Below are 21,928 nucleotides of genomic sequence, written 5' to 3'. Positions count from 1 at the left end.
GATCTGCTATCCAGACAGGCTCTGGAACAGGGAGAATGGCGATTACACCCCCAGACGGTGGATCTTTTATGGCGGATATTCGGCAAAGCGAAAGTGGATTTATTCGCATCGAGCATGACTACGCATTGCCCGCTATGGTTCTCCCTACGCTCCCCATCGCCCCTGGGCGTGGATGCGTTAGCTCACAGCTGGCCCAAGACCAGTCTGTATGCTTTTCCTCCGATTCGTTTGATCCCAGCGGTATTATGCAGAATACGGCGGGACAGAGTGGAACAGCTGCTGCTGGTGGCTCCGCGATGGCACACGCAGCCGTGGTTTCCGGATCTGATCAGTCTGCTAGCGGGCTCTCCGTGGGAGATTCCCATCAGACAGGATTTATTATCACAAGCACAGGGGCTGATTTGGCACCCGAGGCCAGATCTGTGGAAACTGTGGGCGTGGCCACTGAGCGGAGTGCGTTAGTATGTCCCGGTCTTTCTGCTGAAACTACTGAGACTATATTGAGTTCTAGAGCAGCTTCTACGAGACGCTTATATGCTTTCAAGTGGAGACTGTTTGCAGCCTGGTGTGGTAATCATAATGTGGATCCAGTTTACTGCCCAGTGGCTTCAGTGCTGGAGTTCCTCCAGGAGCGTTTCTCGGATGGCGTTACACCAGCCACTTTAAAGGTTTACGTGGCAGCCATTTCAGCTTACCACGAATGCATAGGCGGTGCCTCTGTGGGGCGTCATCCATTAGTTTCTCGTTTCATACAGGGTGCGCGACGGCTGAGGCCTTTCCGCCCTGTGCGAGTTCCTTCATGGGATTTATCCATTGTGTTGTTAGGTTTATCAGGGCATCCGTTTGAGCCCTTGGAGACCGTATCGGATAAAATCCTGACACTGAAGACACTTCTTCTCATGGCTTTATTCTCCCTCAAGAGAGTTGGGGATTTACAGGCTCTTTCTGTTTCACCCTCATGCATGGAATTTGCACCAGGCTCTGTGAAGGTGCTGCTGCGGCCCAGGCCTAACTATGTTCCTAAGGTCGCATCTAACCCTTTTCGCTTTCAGCAAGTGGTTCTGGAAGCTTTTTCACCTGCCGAGGCCGGGTCAGGAGATCTAAGTCTTTGCCCTGTGAGAGCTTTAAAGACTTATGTGGATCGCACAGCCCCTTGGCGTGGTTCTGACCAGCTGTTTGTCTGCTTTGGACATAAAAGTAAGGGCCATGCAGTTACAAAACAGCGCATGTCCCATTGGCTGGTGGAGGCAATTTCTTTGGCCTATGAGGCGCGCGGACTCGCTTCGCCCTTAGGGGTTAAGGCTCATTCCACTCGAGCTGTAGCTTCTTCTCAAGCTTTTCTCAGTGGCTCTTCTATGGATGATATCTGTGCTGCGGCAGGATGGTCCTCACCGAGCACTTTTATCAAGTCCTACAGTCTGGATGTGAGGATGGCCCCTGGCTCCCGGGTTCTCTCCGCTTGAGCAGTTGCTTCCTCGGATCTCAGTTATCAGGTACGTCAGGCGTTTTGGTATATCGTTCCCATACGTGGTGACGTCACCGCAGCATCGAAGTGACCTATGATAGGGAACATCTCGGTTACGTATGTAACCTTGGTTCCCTGAATAGGGAACGAGATGCTGCGGTTCTGGCCGTTCCGTACCTTGATAACTCTTCATCTTCAGTCATGAAATCTGAGCGAAATGGCGCGCTGCACCCAGGTATATCATGCGCGCGCATGCGCAGGGTGGTGCTATGCGCCATTTGGCCAATAGGATTGGCGGGATGGTATAGGGCTTCAGACATTCGTCACACCAGAGGTGTTCCCATACGTGGTGACGTCACCGCAGCATCTCGTTCCCTATTCAGGGAACCAAGGTTACATACGTAACCGAGATGTTATACCTATCTCAAGCGGGCCAGCTGGGGCTAGAGGAGGGGTTACGAACAAAGGCGGAGTTTCTCCATGTGTGGAGAGCGTCAGCGCGGATCATTTCAGAAAAAAAACAACTTTAACACCAGCATTAAAGACTTTTTAAAATCAGTTGAGCTCAAAACTCACTCTTAGTCAGCAGCGAGTGTTTGAAATAACTTGATCCGATGTGGATTACAATCACTAAACAAGGCAGAAATATTTATAAGCGATGTAAAAGACTATGCACGATAAACATTAACATTACCATGGTAAATATGACCGCTTGGAGAAATCAGACGTCAGCAGGGCCGTGCACAGACCTTTTGAGGGGCATGTGCTGAAACTGAAAAAGGGCACCCCCCCCCCCCTTTTTTTTATATCAAGATTATTTAGTAAGCCTGCATAAAAGGAAGAAATGGTCACATCTTCATGACAAATTCAATAACACAAAATAATAGTCTCAAAAACTTTAGATTTATTCACGATTAATAACATCCATAATAATAATATTAGATAATTAGATAATATAGATAAACAGGGTTTTAAGGGCTTCTTTAAACCTAATACAACAGCAACCTTCTGTGAGCCATGTATCTGGCAAAAATTTGATACTGTGGTGGACCAGGGATGTTGGTCTCTTGAAGGTCTCTTATTCACTACACTTTCCCCTAAAATAAGCCAGCAATGAAAAAAATAAATAAAAATAGTGTGAAAAGTACAGTTGCAGTGAAAAGCATTTCTGAAGGATCACGTGACACTGAAGAGTACTGAACTGGAGTAATGATGCTGAAAATTCAGCTTTGATCACAAAAATAAATTACATTTTAAAATATTCAAATAGAAAACAGTTATTTAAAATTGTAAAAATATTACACAATATTACTGATTTTGCTGTATTTTGGATCAAATAAATGAAGCCTTGGAATGAATCACGAATTACATTCTGTATGATAAAATATAAAGATTTCAGTGATCTTCTGTAATTTTTTTTTTTTTTAGTTACTACTACATTACTGTAGTAAAACCATGTTTTACAACATTTTAAAAAGAGAGTATACAGAGAGTATACCATAACATGATTAGCCTAAATGTTAATAAATTAAGTGTATCAGCAATCATAAATCAAAGAAGAAATTTCTTAGAAATATGTTATCTAGGTGACGAGGATCACTCGTCGCTGTGTAAGTTCCAGTACGAAACAGCGCGGGGGCGCACCTGTTATGATTTTCCGATGGTAAAAACAAATTATATGTTGTTGTATTACTTATCAATATATCGTTTTTGACCAGCGAATGTGTGCAAATGTGATTTTTTTTTTCTGTCCGTCATTAAAACGGCGACGGCGCCTGCCGCTGCGGGTATCACATTACATTTTCATCTAGGTTACAAACTAGTTTTTTTAGCTATATAGACGGAGCGCTCAGTTTTTCCTGTGGTAAAATGCATTTGGCCAAATTAGCATTTTATAAAAGATGAAATGCTACTATCTGCACAGGCTATTTAAGTGTTGGCTATGTATTGGCTATATGGCAAATGCTAGCCCTCTCTCTCAGGCGACGTCCCACATGTCTCAGTGAGTCAGTCAGACATCAAATAAATAAAATATGAGCCTTTATAGACAGTGTTTAGTAGTACTTCTTCAAACAACAAGATATTTATTTACCCTTCGCAAAACTTTGTTCAGCTCAGCTGGTGTCTACTGTGCGGCTGCTGTGGAACTTCAGTTGATTCAATGAATATAGAGGGGGCGGAGTTATCAGCTTACTGACCGCTTGATGATCGAATAAGATTTACACAAGCTCGTTTTAAGAACTTTCATTTGGTAAAACAGACAGACAGACGTAAAGGGTGACCAATAGCAGTGATTAAAAAAAAAAAAAAAAAACACCACCAAAAAAAGGGCACTTCGGAGTGTAAGGGCAAAAAGCAAGGGCATGTGCTCTGCACAGGTTGAGCCCTACCTGTGCACGTGCCTGGACGTCAGCATCTTATTCTCTATCACAATTGTGTATTTACTAACTTATCTATCACAAGCCTCGTCTCGAGAGTTTAGCTCATGTTGCCTATTATAAAAATATAGCCTAATAATGTTTTTTTTTATTAAGTAACATTTTATCTGTCGTCTTGTTTCGTGAGTTTAGCTCCACGTTGCATATCATCAAAATATAATAATGATTTTTGTTTGGGAGCTTTTATAAAAATAGAGAGTCTGCGCTGTGGATCATTTCAGAAAGATAGCCGCTATAACGCCAGCATTAAACGCTTTATTTAAATAAGTTGAGCTCAAAACTCACTTTCAGTCAGCAGCGAGTGTTTGAAATAACTTGATCCAATGTGGATTATAATGACCATACAGGGCAGAAATATTTATAAGCGATGTAAAAGACTATGCACGCTGGGCATTAACATTAGCCTAAACATGGAAAATATGACCGCTTGAAGAAATCAGACGTCAGCTTCTTATTCTCTATCACAATCGTGTATTTACTAACTTATCTATCACAAGCCTCGTCTCGAGAGTTTAGCTCATGTTGCCTATTATAAAAATATAATAATGTTTTTGTTCGGGATCCTTTATAAAAATAAAGATATCATTCATTCTTAATGTGACGTATAGGCCACTGTGACTACAAATAAACAGAAACAGACTCTACTGAATAAGCAGGCTATTTTCATAAGCGTTAAAAATAAATGAATAAAATATAAAGTGTATTTATGTGCGATTAATTTTGAGTCTTGATAAATTAAATCATTATGATCAATGTATCACGTATTCTATAGTTAAAACATCCATGCTTTTGAATTTGAATAACAAAGCATGCAAACAAACGGCCGCTTTTATCATGTTCGTTTTGTGATCGCGCATGTTCCAGTGACTTATTTCTTAGTTTTCTGATAACTTCTCTTTGTTAGTGAAATAATGAGGTTGCATGACGTTGTTCTGAGAGGCGTGTCAAGGGCGTGTTTTAGTGACGAGCAGCGGAGCTTCAAGCTCCCCTGTGGAAACCCTGCGCTACTCTGGCCTCGGTGCTACTGGCCCGAGGCTATGAGCCCCGCCCGGCCCGCTTTAAGCCCTGGCTCGCACTGGCCCGACAGTGGAAATGCGGCTAATGGGAGCATATCCTTCTCTTAGGGATGCCTTTTTTCCGTTTCTTCTGGCTTCTTGCACCTTAGGCCAAAGCTTTGCACGAGCCTCACGATCTTCTTTTGAGAAGTCCTCCTTGAACTGAATGTTCATCTCTCTGCACACTCTTGCCTCTCTTGATCTCCTCCATACTTCATCACGGACCGTTCTCAAGGCAAACTGGATGATTACAGGTCTGGGCATCTTGTTGGTAGCTGCATCGTTCTTCTTTCCCAATCGGTGCACTGTGTCAACTGACTCACTGAGTCACTCTTGTAAGGATGCCGATCACAGTCTCTCTTGTATCCTCTTTGTCTTTTTCAGGAAGGCCCATCAGTCTAAGATCCCACCTTCTCTTATACCTGGCTTGCTCCAGACAGATCTGCTTCAGTGACGCATTTTCTTTTTTCAACAGCAACATTTCTTCCTTCACTTTGCTTATTTCTTCCCTATTTTCTCTCACTGCTTGTGTATTAGCTTCCATTCGACTTTCAAAAGCTTTCAGTCTGTCATCTTGTTCATCAAATCTCTTTATCAAAGTTTGAATTGCATCTAAGATGGTTTCATTTGTTATCTCACCCGGCTGTTTTCCCACATCTTGATTCTTTGGTTTCATTTTCTTGGGATTTGGGCTAGGCATGCAAAGGTGTGTGGTCATGAGACATTTTCCGATTTTCTTCCTCCATTGCCTCTATTTCGTCTTCCTCACATGCCTCGCGCAGGGCCGTCAGGTTATAGTCGTGGTCTGTTAGCAGTTGAGCTTTAGCCACTTTGCTAGCGTTAGCCATCTCGTTCACGTTGCAGAACAATAAAAAGAAAAACCGAGTACAGGTAGTCCGCTTCGAAAAAATAGAACTCCGTGGGGCTGAGATGTTATTTATGCAGTTCTTATGTGAAGTTGCTGGGATTTTTTCTGTCGGAGATTAAATGTTTAGGACGATTTCAAGACTTTAATAACGGAGCCTGCAAAAACGCTACCGCTCACTCCGCCATCATAACTCCTCCCTCCAGTTCACCTGTTTCAGTCAATGCCGTCTGAGCCGGAAAGAGACAAGATTAGTCCTTTTTTTATTATTTTATTAATGCCAAGGTACCAAAGATAAAAGTACAGAGAATGTCAATACTGCATACAAAGAAGTGGCATTACATGCAAAGCATTTACAGACGTATGCAACATAAAAATAAATAATACTAAACGAAAGCTTTAACAAAATAAATTAAAAATATTAAATAGCCTTGAATAGATTAAACATTTTTAACAGCCTTAAGATTTTTGGAAGATTAAATAGTTTGGATATACAGTCTGAACCTCTTTTTTTAAAAAACAATATATAAAGGATTTTGATGAGTGAATTTATAGTGGTGAATATGAAATTCATAATAGGGTTAATAATAAAATATTCATTAATTTTGTCTTTTTGAATAATAAAGAAGCCAAAAAGTACATCCTTAAAAATCAGAGAGAAACCCTGTAGCACACTGCGATGGATAACATTCGAGAATTCATTCCAAAATAGCTGTGTGTGAGGACAATATATCAGTTTCATTAGGGTCACCACAAAAACAACATCCAGTTTAGCTGGGTAAAATATGTGTAACAATTTGAATGAGATTTCTCTAACCTTGTTAATTATTATATATTCCAAAGACAGAGACCATACTTTTTTCCAATCAATATGATCAACCACATTCCTCCAATAAGACATCACATTTGGAGTTGTAACAAGCTCCTTTTGAAAAAGCAATGTAATCTTATAGTTATGTGATGATACTGGGCAAAGTCGTGGCCTAGTGGTTATATTTGATTGTTTGATATTGAGTTTGATTCCTAACCCTATGGTTGTGGGTTTGAGTCTTGGGCCGGCAATACCATGACTGAGGTGCCCTTGAGCAAGGCACTGAACCCCCAACTGCTCCCCGGGCGCCGCAGCATAAATGGCTGCCCACTGCTCCGGGTGTGTGTTCACAGTGTGTGTGTGTGTGTGTTCATGGTGTGTGTGTGCACTTTGGATGGGTTAAATGCAGAGCACAACTTCTGAGTATGGGTCACCATACTTGGCTGTATGTCATGTCACTTTTCACTTTCATGTGACAAAAAGCATAGTTTTCCAACTGGGATTTCAAATGGGTCTAAAGATAAAGATAAAGTGCGGGATGAACTAATGAGTCCCTTAAAAGCATAACAGCTCCTTTAGGAATAGCGTCCATGACGATGGAGAATTATTTGGGAGTTACTGGAAAATTACATTTACATAAGAATTATTTGTGATTAAAATAAGACCTTCCGAGTTAAATAACTAGGAAACAACCAAAAAAATGTTTCCAAAAGAAGTACCGCTGAAGGGTGCTTAAAAATTAATGACCATGCAAGTAATGCCTGTTTATGAAATTTGGTTTAATTGTAAGGGTTTTCTAGCAATATTATAATTACAGATCAATAGGAAAGGGAGAGTAAATAATAATTATAGTAATGAATATGATAATAATAATAATGACTATGCACCCGTTTGTAAGGAAGCTTGTAAATTAATTTCTCTATCAAATGCTGTCACGTCACGAATGAGAGGATGAAGCCTTTTTATACAGTCTTTATTATAATAATAATAATTATTATTATTATTAAACAATACAAACATTAAAACATTAAGGCAGTACACTTAAAATCATAAAGACAAAAATAAATAAATAATAATAACATACACAGAGATTTGTTGCCAGGCAGGGTAACTCCAGTCTATGGTCAAAGCTTATGGGTCTGTCACGTGATTAAGGATTGACTCGAAAACCTGAAAGACTCATGAGATGAACTAATCAAATCTCTTTCCGGCTCAGACTGCATTGACTGAAACAGGTGAACTAGACTAATTTCCAGGGGGGCAGGGTTTCATATTTTATTGAAGCATCCCTGGGCGCCGCCATTGGCTAGCGGACCCCCACCTGCTGTTAGCATTCATTTTGGCATCACTTTGACAGCGAATAACTTTACATCTGAGGCGTTTAAAGACTCCATTTGTCCATGCATTATTTCTTAAGAAACACGAAAATGTATAAAAGGCTCCATTACCTTGTATCTTACGTTGTGGTCCCGCAGTTTTTGTAAAAATAGGCTAACGATTGCGTCATAACCTGCGACTCTCTGTCACGCAGTAGAGAAATTACAGTATGGACAGGAGGAGAAGCTCGCAGGCAATCTTTTACGGTCTATGAGGATATCGGGAGGACATGGAGGCATGAAGTCAAAGGAAAAGCCCATAGAGATTCAATAGGTTACTGTCGTAACCCCGGTTCTTTGAAACATCGAGTGGAGAGATCCACCTATGGGAAGGGCATCCGTACCTGACCTCTGCAGAAGCATCCAATTGCACCAAGTCTGGCTAGACAGACAGAAGCACGGCCAATGCCAGGTAAGGCCCCGCCCTCTTACCTAAGGGCATATAACTGCTGTGGTGCTGCTATTCTCCAGTAAGTATATTCGCTTCTCGTGCGGCAAGCGGGGCAAAGCTGGTGGATCTCTCCACTCGATGTTTCAGAGAACCGGGGTTACGACAGTAACCTATTGTTCTCTTTCATCATCTCGTGTTCGAGATCCACCTATGGGAGAGACATGGACAGCTCCCCGATTGCCCAATACACTCACAATGAGGTTCTGAAAGCCAGAGAAGGACGGTCGCCCCAAGGAGGCGGTGCCTGACACGTCCCATAATCAAGAAAAGGAATGGAAATGCATGCTTGGTGACAGGAATGTGCATGGCCTGCTGGCCCATTCACTCCTTATTCGTTACTTTCAACGGGGTTGCAGGGAAGGGCTAAGAAGACCCCACCCCTAAAACCAAATGTGCTACCGAGGTTCTGGTGACATCCAGCCGGTAAAAACGCACTAAGGTATCAGGAGAAGTCCAACTGGCAGCGGAGCAGATGTCCTGCAGTAACACTCCCCTAAACAAAGCCCAAGAGGCGGCTATGCCCCTCGTGGAATGAGCTCTGATGTCCCCTGGGGACTGCACTCCCTTGGATTCATAAGCCAAAGCTATAGCATTCACAAGCCAGTGTGAGAGGCGTTGCTTAGATATGGGATTCCCTCCATGAGGGGGTGCCCATGAAATAAAGAGCTGGTCACTCTTCCGGAAAGCACTGGTCCTGGTCATATATGTCTTTAAAGCGCGGACAGGACACAGAGCATTTAGCCTCTCATCCTCCGGGGAGGAAAAAGGTGGAGGGTGAAAAGCGGACAGCTCCAACAGCTTCAAAGTGAACGCAGGGAAGCACTTTGGCATGAAGGCCGGATTAGGCTTAAGGAAAACCTTATCTCCACTAAGAGAGAATTTAGTGGAGGAGGGATGAACCGAGAGTGCATGTAGCTCACTGACACGTTTAGCCGATGCAAAGGCCAAGAGCAAAACTGTCTTGAAAGACAGCAGCTTTAGGGAAATACATCCCAGAGGCTCAAAAGGATATTGAAATAGAGCCTCCAGCACCATGGAGAGGTCCCACACGGGAACAGTGACGCCACGGCTCAGCATATAACAGAGGGATTATCTCTGCCAGCCATGGTGCTTTGGGCCACCTGGGTGCTATTAGAATGAGAGACAGGCCCTGTTCTCTCACCCTGGCCAGTGTGGGAAATATCAGGCACAGGGGAGAAAAAGCATACAGCTGCACTCTGGGCCACGGGTGGAAAACCCGTCTGCTCCACACCAAAAGCTTGTAAGCTAGAGCGTGAAGTTTCGATGAGCGCACAAGTTGTTTCCTCGGACCAGGAGGAGGTCCCAACACTTTTCCATCATAAATATCCCTCTCCTGATCAGTGGCACTCTGTGGAACTGGCCACTCAATGTTGAGGTGAGCGGCCGCTCGCTCACAAACTTCCAGGAGGATGGACTGAGGCAGAGCTGCGTGGACACTAGCCTGGGGAACGCCAAAGGGCGGGATGGCATCCTCATTCATCCTCGAGACCCCAAGAAGGGCCGCATCATCCTCATGATGCATGAGGTTGCCTGTGAAGATGTCCTCTTTGGGAATGCGGGATTGGGCTGGTCAACCCAAATAAGTGAGGAGAAACCCCGGGAGTCCCCCGGTAGTGCGTCGTCATCACTGTGTCCCCCATCTGAGTCAGAAAGGCCGAGCGGCTATTCCCTGGAGAAGCGGAAGGTTTAGAAAGCGACACACCGAAGAAGAGCTCGGAAAAAATCCGTGGCTGGCAGCCGTGGAAGGAGGAGCAGGTGAAAACGGCGAGAGCGTGGGCGGCTCTGGATGCAGAACACAGCAGAAGGCTGAAAAGACGACTGTCACATTTGGCGGAGGCTGATCAGGCGATATGTCCTCCTGAAGACACGAAAATTAGCAGCGTAATTCAACCGAACTGTGTCAGTGCAGAGATCGCGAGAAGCGAATGTCAACTGGAGAATAGCAGCGCCACAGCCGTTAGGTAAGGGGGCGGGGCCTTACCTGGCATTGGCTGCACGCTTCTGTCTGTCTAGCCAGACTTGGTGCAATTGGATGCTTCTGCAGAGGTCAGATGCCCTTCCCATTGGTGGATCTCGAACACGAGATGATGAAAGAGAACCATAAAAGACACAGGACAAAATTATTCAACAACGTCTGCAAGGTTCGGTGGGTGATTCAGATTTCTCTTGGCACAGCGATTAGAAGACTTACAATTGTCAGACAGGTTCCTCACGTGACATCTACGTCATCAAGCTCAGTTTGAGTCTGCACAGTACGCTTGACCCCCAGGAAGTGCGTGCTTCTAATTGACTTGTCTCCGTTGAATCCAATGGGGTCGCTGTGTCCATTTCTCTTACTGTCTATGCTTATTCCTGTACAGAACCTATAGAATTTTGCGCATGCGCGACTGAACGAATCACTCCCAAAGACAACTCGTTCTTACCGAGTCACATTTAAGATTTGTTTAAAATGAACAAATCATTCAAGAACAAGCGTCACTTACTGGCATCAGATAAAAGAAACACCAAAGTGAAACGCACATGCTCATTATTCGTTTTTTTTCATTTTGGTTTTGTAAACAGATTTTAAATTTTTTCATTTTTGGTTTCGAAAAACGAAAGAACGAATGATACACGGATTGAGAGAGTTGTTGATATGAAGTGCCTCAGTATCATTGAATCAAGAAGTACGGATCTAATTCATTTGATTGTTTCTTAATTAACTTACAAATAACAAGAAATAATTATTTAACAGATGTAAACGCGATTTTGTATGATAGGTTTTTGAGGTGCACTCTTCTGTAGATAAGTTAATCTATTACTTTTCCTACATAATTTTTTAACAAAGAAGATTGGTAAAATATCTATTTAGGAGTCTTAGACCTTTCCAACGATATATAGTTTGTCATGATTAGATTAGGATTTAATTGTAATATAGTGAAGTAAACTAAGGCGTCCCACAGAGGGAACAGGTGACAGTTAAGATTAGTTAAAGTTAGAGTTTAACTAATCTTAAAGAACTCTTTAAAGTAATAAATGACATTTTTCTGGTGTCACATCTAAACAGTTTAACACTCTTCCTTCCTTCTTGTGTTCATTGTGAATATACCACTATATTTCACCGGCAAAAAATATATATAAATTCTGCTGCATGTCTGCAGTGGTGAATACAGTCAATTTGATTCTGATTAATATTTCATATCAACTTTGGGAAGGAATCATGCATTTTAACATCATATATCTGTAATTCTAGAATATTCAGGGGCATCTGAAACAAAAGTGAATTAATGTATTCTGATGAAATATGAACTTTTGAAGGATACAACATTTTGGTGAGTATTCTGGTAGGCAACTATGGTTGTCTGTGCTTTTGTTTAGTCCACTGTTTATTTTATTTTGGTGGATATCTCAGGAGGGGGCACGTGGGAGGCCACGAGCTTTTTGTGTGTGTGTGTGTGTATGTAGTTAGAGAAGTTGGACAACATTTTTGCTTATCAGAATACCTTTTAGTTTAGTTGTATAGCTTGTTATATATTGTGGCATATTGCCTATTTAGTGAGCGCTGGTACTTTGGAGGTACTAGTGTAAATGTAAAATTTATGGGTGGACATTAAAATTTGTGGTCGTTTGTAGCCTAAACTGTGCTTTTCATTTGACCACTTTAGATATTTGCTACTTTGTTGCTTAATCGCAGTTAAACTGCTTAGGTGAGTGTTTATATATGTATATGTGTGTATAAAAAACTTCTTTTTTTTGCGCTTAAAATGGCAACAGAGGAAGCATTCGTGAAGGAACCCTCTACTGAGTTATTTTTAATATTTTCAAAAGAGCAGTTGCTAAATTTAGCTGCAACTTATGAGGTTGAGATCACTTCTGCTGAGAAACGCACCAAAGATACAATCAGGGCCGTCTTACACGCTGCTTTGATTAATTCTGCCTGTAGAAAAACAATCTCTTGTGTCTGCGGATGCATTACAGCTGCAGGTTCGGTTGAGGGAGTTAAGCATCAAAGAGAAGGAAATTGAGTATGATCGTGAGCATGTGCAAGCACAGGTCCGTGAGCATGAACTTGAACATCAATTGGCATTGAGAAAGTTAGAAATCGAGGCCCTAAGGGAAGGTGTCGCTCCTTCTGATCCTAATTAATTTTATGTCACTCGCCACATCCATCCTGTGCCACCTTTTGTGGAAAGAGATGTGGAAAACGTGTAGAAACTGGGTGATGTCCCACCAGAGGTTGTGTCAGTGCCGCTCAGTCAAGGTTGCCCTGATGAGTGCTCACTAAAATTCCCCGACGTTTTTCCCACTAGTGTCGTCACTAGGTCGCAGACTTGAAGGTTGAGGGATTCAGTACCTCGTAAGGATGTCGACCTAAGTGACAGTTTTGTTGCTCACTCCGCAGAGTGTGAGAGGCTATTCGAACCCCCTTCCACTCGATGCTGCAGTAGTCCTGTACCTGTGGTGAACGGTGAGAAAGAAAAAAAAACAAAAGAACCAGATGTTTTGTTGTCCTTAGAGAAATGTATTAATGCTCAACAAAAAGACCCCTCTCTTGTTTCATGTTTTAATGCAGTTCAATCTTTTTCAGACCATGCCAGCGAGAGCCCCACCTATTTCATCAGAGATGGCTTACTTATGCGGACGTGAAGACCTCAGAAAAGTAATGAGTGGAATGACATTGAGCAAATCGTTATGCCGGCTGAAAGTAGATGTGCTTTCTAGAGTGTCGCACATGATGGTGTTTCTGGTCATTTAGGTGTGACTAAAACATTCAACCGCATTCTTCGTCATTCTTTTTGGCCTGGGCTGAAGCATGATGTGTGGCGGTATTGTAAAACGTGCCATGTCTGCCAGGTTAGTGGTAAACCAAACCAGATAATTCCACCTGCACCATTGTACCCCATACCTGCCGTGAGTGAGCCTTTTGAGAGGGTAATCATTGCCTGTGTCGGTCCTCTTCCACGGTCGAAAAGTGGATATCAGTATCTGTTAACAATTATGTGTACTGCAACTCGTTTCCCAGAGGCAGTGCCTCTGAGAGAAATCACTGCTAAAATCATGACCAGGTCTCTATTAAAGTTCTTTGCTTTTGTGGGACTACCGAAAGTCATTCAAACTAACAAAGGAACAAATTTTACTTCACGTGTCTCTCCCAGGTCATAAAGTCGCTCCAGATTAAGCACCGCATTTCTAGCACGTACCATCCAGAGAGTTAAGGTGCTCTCGAATGTTACCATCAGACGCTAAAGTCGATGCTGTGTACATATTGTTTGGAGATGGGGACAAACTGGGAGGATGCGATTCCTTGGATGCTTATGGCCTAAGTCGTACAAGAGTCAATTGGTTTCAGCCCTGCGGAGCTATTGTTTGCTCACGACGTTCGCACACCTTTGAGTGTCCTTGAAGATCAGTGGATGAGCAAGCCTACTTCTCGTAGCGCATTACAGTTTATAAGCGACGTTCGCACCCACCTAGACAGAGCTCGTGAACTACCTAGAGAGAATTTAGAAAAGACCCAAACTGGCATGAAAACTTGGTATGATCGAAAAGCAAGAGCCCGTTCATTTAAACCTGGAGACCAAGTGTTGGTTCTCTTACCTGTGTCCGGTTCTGTATTCCAGACACAGTGGACCATATACTGTTGAAAAGAAAATATCTGATTTGAATCATGTAATTGTAACTCCCGACAAGCGAAGACGTTCTCGCATCTGTCATGTAAATATGCTTAAACCATACTATACGCGCAAAGATGTTAAGACTGACTTGTGTAACCTTATCGTACACGGTCTTAAGTCCTCTATGTTGCTTTCTTCACTCGTAGATGACGATGATGTGGAGACTCCTCCATTGAGATGCGTGATTGAAGGTCGACTTAAAAACTCTGCTATGCTGTCGGTCATTGCAAATCGTTTACCACAACTCTCTCTCAAACCGCTGACATATTGTCTGTGATAGATGATTTGAGTTATTCTGAGATGTTCCGACTGTGACAACAGTTCTGGAACATGACATAGACGTGGGTGATAAAGGCCCGATTAAACAACCCCCATAGGGTAAATCCAGAAAAGCGAACTATTCTGCAACGAGAGGTTTAGTATATAAGGAATAATATTGCTGAACCTAGCTCTAGCCCTTGGAGCTCCCCGTGCCTTTTAGTTGGAAAACCTGATGGCACTTACAGGTTTTGTACCAACTACAGACGTGTTAATGCCAGCACTATACCAGACTGCTATTACCGCGGATGGATGACTGTGTGGACCGTGTTGACTCGGCCACCTTTGTCACTAAAATTGACCTCCTAAAAGTTTACTGGCAAGTGCCCCTTACGCCAAGAGCAAAACAAATATAAGCTTTCGTGACCCCAGATGTGTTTATGCATTATAAAGTTATGGCTTTTGGAATGCGTAATGCGCCTGCCACATTCCAGCGATTAGTAAATATCGTTTTAGCTGGGATGGCAAACTGTGAGGCGTATTTGGACGATAAAGTCCTGTATAGTACACATTGGTCGGAGCACATAACACAACTTCGAGTGCTTTTCCGTAGGCTGTCCAATGCAAAGCTCACAATTAATCTAGTAAAATGTGAGTTCTGGAAAGCCACTGTCACTTACTTGGGGAGGATAGTTGGCAGAGGACATGTTTTACCAGTCATGGCTAAAGTGGCCGATATTCAGGAGAGCCCTGTGCCCTGCGATCAGCGTGCAATACGCCGATTCTTAGGAATGGTAGGCTACTATAACAGTTTTTGTAAGAACTTTTCAACTGTGGTTTGTCCCCTCACTAACTTATTGAGCCCTAAGAGCAAATTTGACTGGACGGAGTCCTGTAACAAAGCCTTTGAAAACGGCAAAGCTCTCTTGCTGACTACTCCCGTGTTGGATGTGCCAGACTTTAACAGACCGATTCAGCTTGCTGTGGACACCAGCAACATAGGTGCCGTACTTTTTTCTTCTCTAAGAAATTTAATTCTGCCCAGCTAAAGTACTCCACTATTGAGCAAGAGACCTTGGCTTTAGTTCTATCTATTCAACACTTCGAAGTGTATTTAGGTTTTACGGTACATCCAATTAAGGTCTATACTGACCATGATCCACTCGAATTCCTCAATCGCATGTACAATTCGAACCGAAGGTTAATGCACTGGAGTCTCCTGCTTCAACCGTTTAACCTCCAAATTGTGCATGTCTGGGGAATATACAATATTATTGCAGATGCGTTGTCTAGAGTGGATGCTTAATAGTTTTTTTTCCCCTCATGTTTTAAAAGAAAAGGAAAGGAAGATACGTTTGAAAAATAAACTTGCGTAACATCTAGGTTATGGTTAATAATAAAACAATGCTATATATATGTTTATGTTTTTTCAGGGGGGATTTGTTTTAACTTTTTATTTGGCTTGCTAATCTAAGGTAAGTCTCTAGGTATTGCGTCGCGTATCGTTGTGTATTGCCTGTGATGTGACAAAATACTACAATCCTGTGTAATTCTACCTTTTCGCATAGGCATGCCTGAAACGAGGTAAATTTTATCTCTATCTGGGATAGTTCGAACATTAAGCTGAACACAGAATTCATGAGTAAAATTTGTATTTCTCGTGTCCAAAGTATGGCGACAGGTCACCATTTTGGGGTGGGGGTGTTACATCCCCCAGCTCTGTTTGTTCCTATACATGTGTTTGAACGCAGTGTCTCTTCCCCTTCTCTTAATTACAGATGATCCACACCTGCACAAAGCCCTATAAAGAGTTTCCAAACCACACCTGAGTGCGCACACAGAGAGCCAGAGAACAGAGAGTGATGTCTGTCCGCCCGTAACATATATTCTTTCTAGAAACATCACACACTTTTATTATCATCACAGAGATTTTCTTAGACTGAGATACAGACTGGTCTTACTAAGGAGCTTAAACGGACTAACTTTGTAGTGTTTATTTTCACAAGTTTCTCTTTTTTTACAATCAGTGCTGATATCACAAATCCTAGAAATTAATCAAACTCACAAATCAATTATTTGTATTTATGGTTTATTTTTGTCATCAAAGAAAAACATACATTTTACAATTAATCTCGGAGATCAACATGCCATCTTAAAATTAATAATTTCATACAGGTAGAGAAAAACTAAAGATAAACAAAGTGTGCTGAAAAAAAAAACTTTAGTTTGCAGATGTACTCTTGAGAAACTTAAAGATAGGCTATGAAATTACGAAAACCTTTAACAAACAAAATATTCTCCAAACATTTTTCGAAATGAACTATTTACAAAATATACATTACATAGAAAACTTAACTATTTTAATAGCTGAAACAGTAGTATAAGCTTTTTTTTTGGGGGGGGGGGGGGGGGGGCGGCTGGATAGGGCCTATATTTGAGGGCCTATGTTTTCATCTGTGAGCATGCTCTTGATATGTATTTTAGCATTTTGTTAGGTTTAAAATGTGTGACACATTCGTTCTGCTCTCACTGATCATTTGATCCCCCATAAAAAAATCAATAATAATAATAAAATAAAATAAAAACTCTTTGTGTGCCCTCTGAAGAAATCAGAGCTCTGGTCATCTACGCAATTCATAAAAGAGGCCATTTGTTTGCGTTAGGTAAACTGTAAACCCTAATATGTTCACAGAACTCAAAAATATTTTGTAACAGATTACACAAAAACAATTAAGTGATGTTTTTAAATGTTTTAAGTTTACATAAAATTAAATCAGAATCAGAATCAGAATCAGAATTACTAAATTATTAAAAATTACATTACCAGAAAAATTTATATTTCTCAACTTATAATTAGGGAGTAATTCACTCAAAATTTTCTCTATATTTCAACTCTTATAATGTGGGAAATAACACCCAAATTTAGTCTTTTGTTGTCCATCCTCAAAATAACCACAGGCTCTACTCTTCACCACTATGGTAACACACAAAAACAACATAACAGAAACCTTTGTAAATTCTAATATAACAGATTTAATAAATATATGAAATGCTTAACATATAAAAAAGTGTTTGTTGCTCATCTGCCAATGTGTGCCCATCAGCCCCCCCCACCCCCAAAAGCCCCCCCGCCCCAAGCATAAAAGTGAAACTCACCCTATGGTAGAGCCATAATATAGTTAAATCCAAAAACTGAAATCTGTGATATTGTGTGTGTGTGTGTGTTGTAGGCAAGATGGACAGCAGGATAAGCATCATGTTAAACTTCTTCTCTCGCACTCATCTGGTCTCCTAAAATGCCAGAAATTACATATCATTAATTTCACATGACTGAAACAGCTGCACTGATGAATAATAATAAGAATAATAATAATACACTCACATCTTTATGCTTTTGGATCTGTATGATCTGAGCTGTTTGAACCATCATCAGATGCTAGAACAAAATAAATTACCCAAATTAAAATCATCATGACATTATAGCTACATCACACAACTACATAATTTCCTATTTAATGATTCTATTTAAAGAAAAAAAAAAGTATGCATTTAGCAGACGCTTTTATCCAAAGCGACTTAACAGTGCATTCAGGCTAACAATTTTTACATATCATGTGTTTCCGGGGAATCGAACCCCCAACAATGCTCTACCAATTGAGCTACAGGAACACTATTATATTATGTTATATTATATTATATTATATTATATTATATTATAGAACTATACATATATATTGACAGAAAATTTTAGAAATATAAACATATATTACTATTAACTGCATCATGAATAACAGAGCCCATCTGTTATTAATAAATATCAATCAGAGATTAAGAAAATTTACCATTGACAGGTTTGAAGCCTGAAAAACAGAAAACAAGAGACATGAAATTTTAGTACACAAATGTGTGAAACATGCAATGTCGTCAAGTGTGATGATAATATTATCTGAGTCTCTCTCACCTTTCTTTTTCTGATAGACCTTATACCCAGCGACACCAATCACAATCAACAGGAGGACAGCAACAACAACACCAATGATGATGCCGATGGGAGAAGGAGCTAAAGAGAATCAGATCAAGAGAAAACATCAGATCAATTTTAAAGCCAGATAATGTTATTAACAATTTTGACATGACATACAGCCAAGTATGGTGACCCATACTCAGAAATTGTTGCTGCGGTGCCCAGGGTTCAGTGCTTCGCTCAAGGGCACCTCAGTCGTTGTATTGCCGGCCCGAGACTCAAACCCACAACCCTAGGGTTAGGAGTTAAACTTATACTCCACAGCTAAGCTATGTTCTGGTTTAGAGATCACAAACTGATTCAATAAAGCCACTCCCCCAGTTTCTTGTGCTCCAAATTAAAGGGCACTACACAATAAATAATAATAAAAATATATATTTATTAGAAATATTTTATATGATCTATATATTTATTTTAGTCTTGATCCATTACATAAGGGATTTTAATTTAATAATAATGATTAATCTTTTATTTTAAATTAATGTAAATATATACATATAATATAGAATATAAATAAGCTTTAGAATCAATAGATAAAGTTTCAAAGTTTAAATATGATTAGATATGACTTCATATTTTTGAGTCTCTTTATATCTATACCATATATATATACACCATATATATATATATATATATATATATATATATATATATATATATATATATATATATATATATATATATATATATAATTAACTATAAAAACTAACTTCACAAGTTTCTCTTGCACTAATAAGTTTTGTTTGTTTTCAAGCTTTTAATATCTGGCAGTGAATTGCACACACTCTCTCACGAGAAGTGAATCACAGTTTCAAGGCGTGTGATTGGCTGTTCATTACTGATGTCACAGTTTCATGTGCACATGCTTCATAAACTCGGGTTAAAGCCTGGGTTGACAGAGAAAGTGGAAGATCAGCATCATAGTATCAACAAAGCTGGATTGGATTGGTTTGGTTTTGTTTCGTCAACTTAAAACTGAGTTTGTTCAGCTACCACTATGGTACAAGTCCCTTTACTGAAGAAAATCTCTCTGTGATTGTGATATATTATATACAGTACATTGCTATGTAGTGACAGCATATCTACAATGTGCTACATATCTACAATATAAAAACAATACAGGCTTAAACATACTGTGTTTGTACTCTATTGTCTGTTCTGTGATTGTTTCCATTTTTATTTATTTTCAATAAATATCTTAATAATTAATCACTGTTCTTTAGGGTTTATTTTTGCTGAGTCGAGACCTAATACAGTTAGTAGTAATCTCAGGAGAGACTATATTTGTAGTTCACTCATCTAATTTCTCTTACCCGGGTTAGTCCCGATCTCATTCACTCTCTTGGTTTCACCCTGATGCTGCACCACACAGATGAACTTGTTGTTCTTCCACTCTTCAGGTGTAACTTTGATGGTGCTGGTCTTCTGAAAGGTCCTGTCCTCATTGGGAAGAAGTTCACCAAGAACAACATCCTCATGATGCTCTTGGTCATTCTTCATCCAGGAGATTGTTACTTCTTTGGGGTAAAAACCTGTAGCATGACACGAGACTGAAGATGAGGAAGACCTCTGCAGCAAAGACACCTGAGGAGAGACTGAAGAGAGAAAGAGAGTTTGAAATCAAGTGATCTTAAATTCATATGTCGTCCTAATCAAGACCTCTATAAACCCACAGCACACTGTCTGTGTAGGCTGGTCTTCAGTGAGTTCACTGTATAATGTCAGGTAGAGGTTGAAGTGTGCTGGAACAGATGATGGAAACATCTGCTTTCTACTAAGTCACTCTGCAGGAGGAGCTGATGTCCTTTCTATGTAACCTTCATTTCTAAACTTTCAATACTACTAATAATAACTCAATATTTACAAAAAACAGAGCTTCTTGTCATCCTAGCCAGTTTAATTTAGCAAACAAACCCATTTTGATATTCTTGACAGCACAGTAACGTCCTCTAGTTCAGACAGGACCCCGACAGTAAATACTACACACTTCATTATGAGTCTCTGCTGATGTGGATCTGTGCTCTTTAACATCAGGAAGATCAGATTCATCTTATCTGAGTATGTTACACAGATCTTTATCCAGGCTTTAGTCAAATCAGATCTGTTTTGCTGCTAGTCTTACTGCAGTCCAGAGCAGTGGCGTGCACAGACCTATGGAGGGGCAGGGGCAAAATGGCGTTGCGAATGCACAATTGCGGATCTGAGGGGAGTTGGGTTGGGTTGTAAAACTTTTTTTTTATTATGAATAAATATAAAAATAAAAGACTATATACATTGATTCCCATTAAAACAACTGTACAAAAGTTGTTTCAGTCAAGAGTATTGAGTGATTTTACCCTTTGTGTTTGGTGTTTTATTAACATTAAATAAATAATTCACCCAAAAATTAAAATAGGCTATTGATTTTATTTTCATACCTTAATTTACTCACTCAAAGGTTGTTTTTAAACCTGAATGAGTTTCTTTCTTTTGCTAAACATAAACGCTTCCTTTTTTCCTACTATCAAAGTCAGTGTGGACCAGCAACTGTTTATTTGCCCAGATTCTTCAAAATATTTTCTTTTCTTTTCAGCACAAGAAAGATATTAATATAAGTTTGGGACAACATGTTAGTGAATAAATAATGACAAATTAAATTTTAGGGTGAACTATCCCTTTAATGACAGTCGGCAGCATGTAGTCTACTGTCCCTTTAAGAGCTGCACGCATCTGATATACAATCATGCATCGTTTCTTTGTTGTTTACTTTCATTTTAGACATAACCAACTATACATAGTCTATACATTAACCTTGTGTGTTTTGACAGTATTAGCAAAAAACATAACTTGGTTCAGTTATCAGGCACTGTTTGACAGACTTTTTTGGGTGTGCTCAGAAAAAGTGCTCATCAGAAAAGCACACGAATGAAACATTTAACCAGTAGGGCTTTAAACAGATGAAAAAATTTGACTTTTGTGATTATGAGTAAGTGCAGTGTCCCTTGAAAGTAACTCTCATCAACACTGATGTGATCATTTATGTCACGTTGTTAGGGCCACTGCTGGCCACATGGGTGCCCTAAGCAGGATTGTATTGGTGTGCCCCCCTTCCTCAAATATTATACAAAAAGAAAAACTACTATATGGGTCAAAATAGAACTTTAATGAAATAAAAAAGTTAATAAATAAATTGTATTATTTACAAATGAAAATTGATAGTTACCTATGGCTATGACTTTATTAATACAGTTGCACTGATGGGGGAATGGTGGATTCTAGTATGGTGCCCTCCTGGGAGTTGGTGCCCTACGCAGACTGCATACTGTGCGTAAAGGGAGCGGCAGTACTGCACGCTGACAGTAGGCTAGATTGATTCGGAGGCAGCAGAACTCCAGGTTTCAGCTGATAGAATGTGCACTGCACAATATTTCTTCAAAAGCAGATCGCGGAGGGGGGCGTGGCTTGGCCGCAATGGAATGAGGCTGTGTTTGACGTGAGCTCCCATTGAACCTCTATTTTAACCAAAACGTA

The 21,928-nt window shown here is 40.5% G+C and overlaps 1 protein-coding gene across 2 annotated transcripts in view; it reads right to left on the bottom strand.

Moving 5' to 3' along the window:
• The window catches only part of LOC127979720 (H-2 class I histocompatibility antigen, Q9 alpha chain), a 93,037-nt gene that overhangs the window by 55,347 nt on the left and 15,762 nt on the right, over window positions 1–21,928 (bottom strand). Inside the window, exons 4-8 of one of the 2 annotated variants that reach the window (XM_052585341.1) lie at window positions 19,732–20,013; window positions 18,356–18,454; window positions 18,237–18,254; window positions 17,777–17,830; window positions 17,523–17,685 (exon numbers count right to left, since the gene is read on the bottom strand). In XM_052585341.1, coding sequence (XP_052441301.1) covers window positions 17,781–17,830; window positions 18,237–18,254; window positions 18,356–18,454; window positions 19,732–20,013 — 449 coding nt within the window. In that variant the 3' untranslated portion in view covers window positions 17,523–17,685; window positions 17,777–17,780. Of the gene's footprint in view, window positions 1–17,522; window positions 17,686–17,776; window positions 17,831–18,236; window positions 18,255–18,355; window positions 18,455–19,731; window positions 20,014–21,928 lie in introns of those variants that run through there. The other variant, XM_052585344.1, reaches the window with a different exon arrangement.

This window comes from Carassius gibelio, chromosome B19, assembly GCF_023724105.1.
Source record: "Carassius gibelio isolate Cgi1373 ecotype wild population from Czech Republic chromosome B19, carGib1.2-hapl.c, whole genome shotgun sequence".
Classification (NCBI taxonomy): Eukaryota; Metazoa; Chordata; class Actinopteri; order Cypriniformes; family Cyprinidae; genus Carassius; species Carassius gibelio.
The sequence above is the reverse complement of the archived record's forward strand: the minus strand, read 5'-3'. Positions and strand labels throughout refer to the sequence as shown.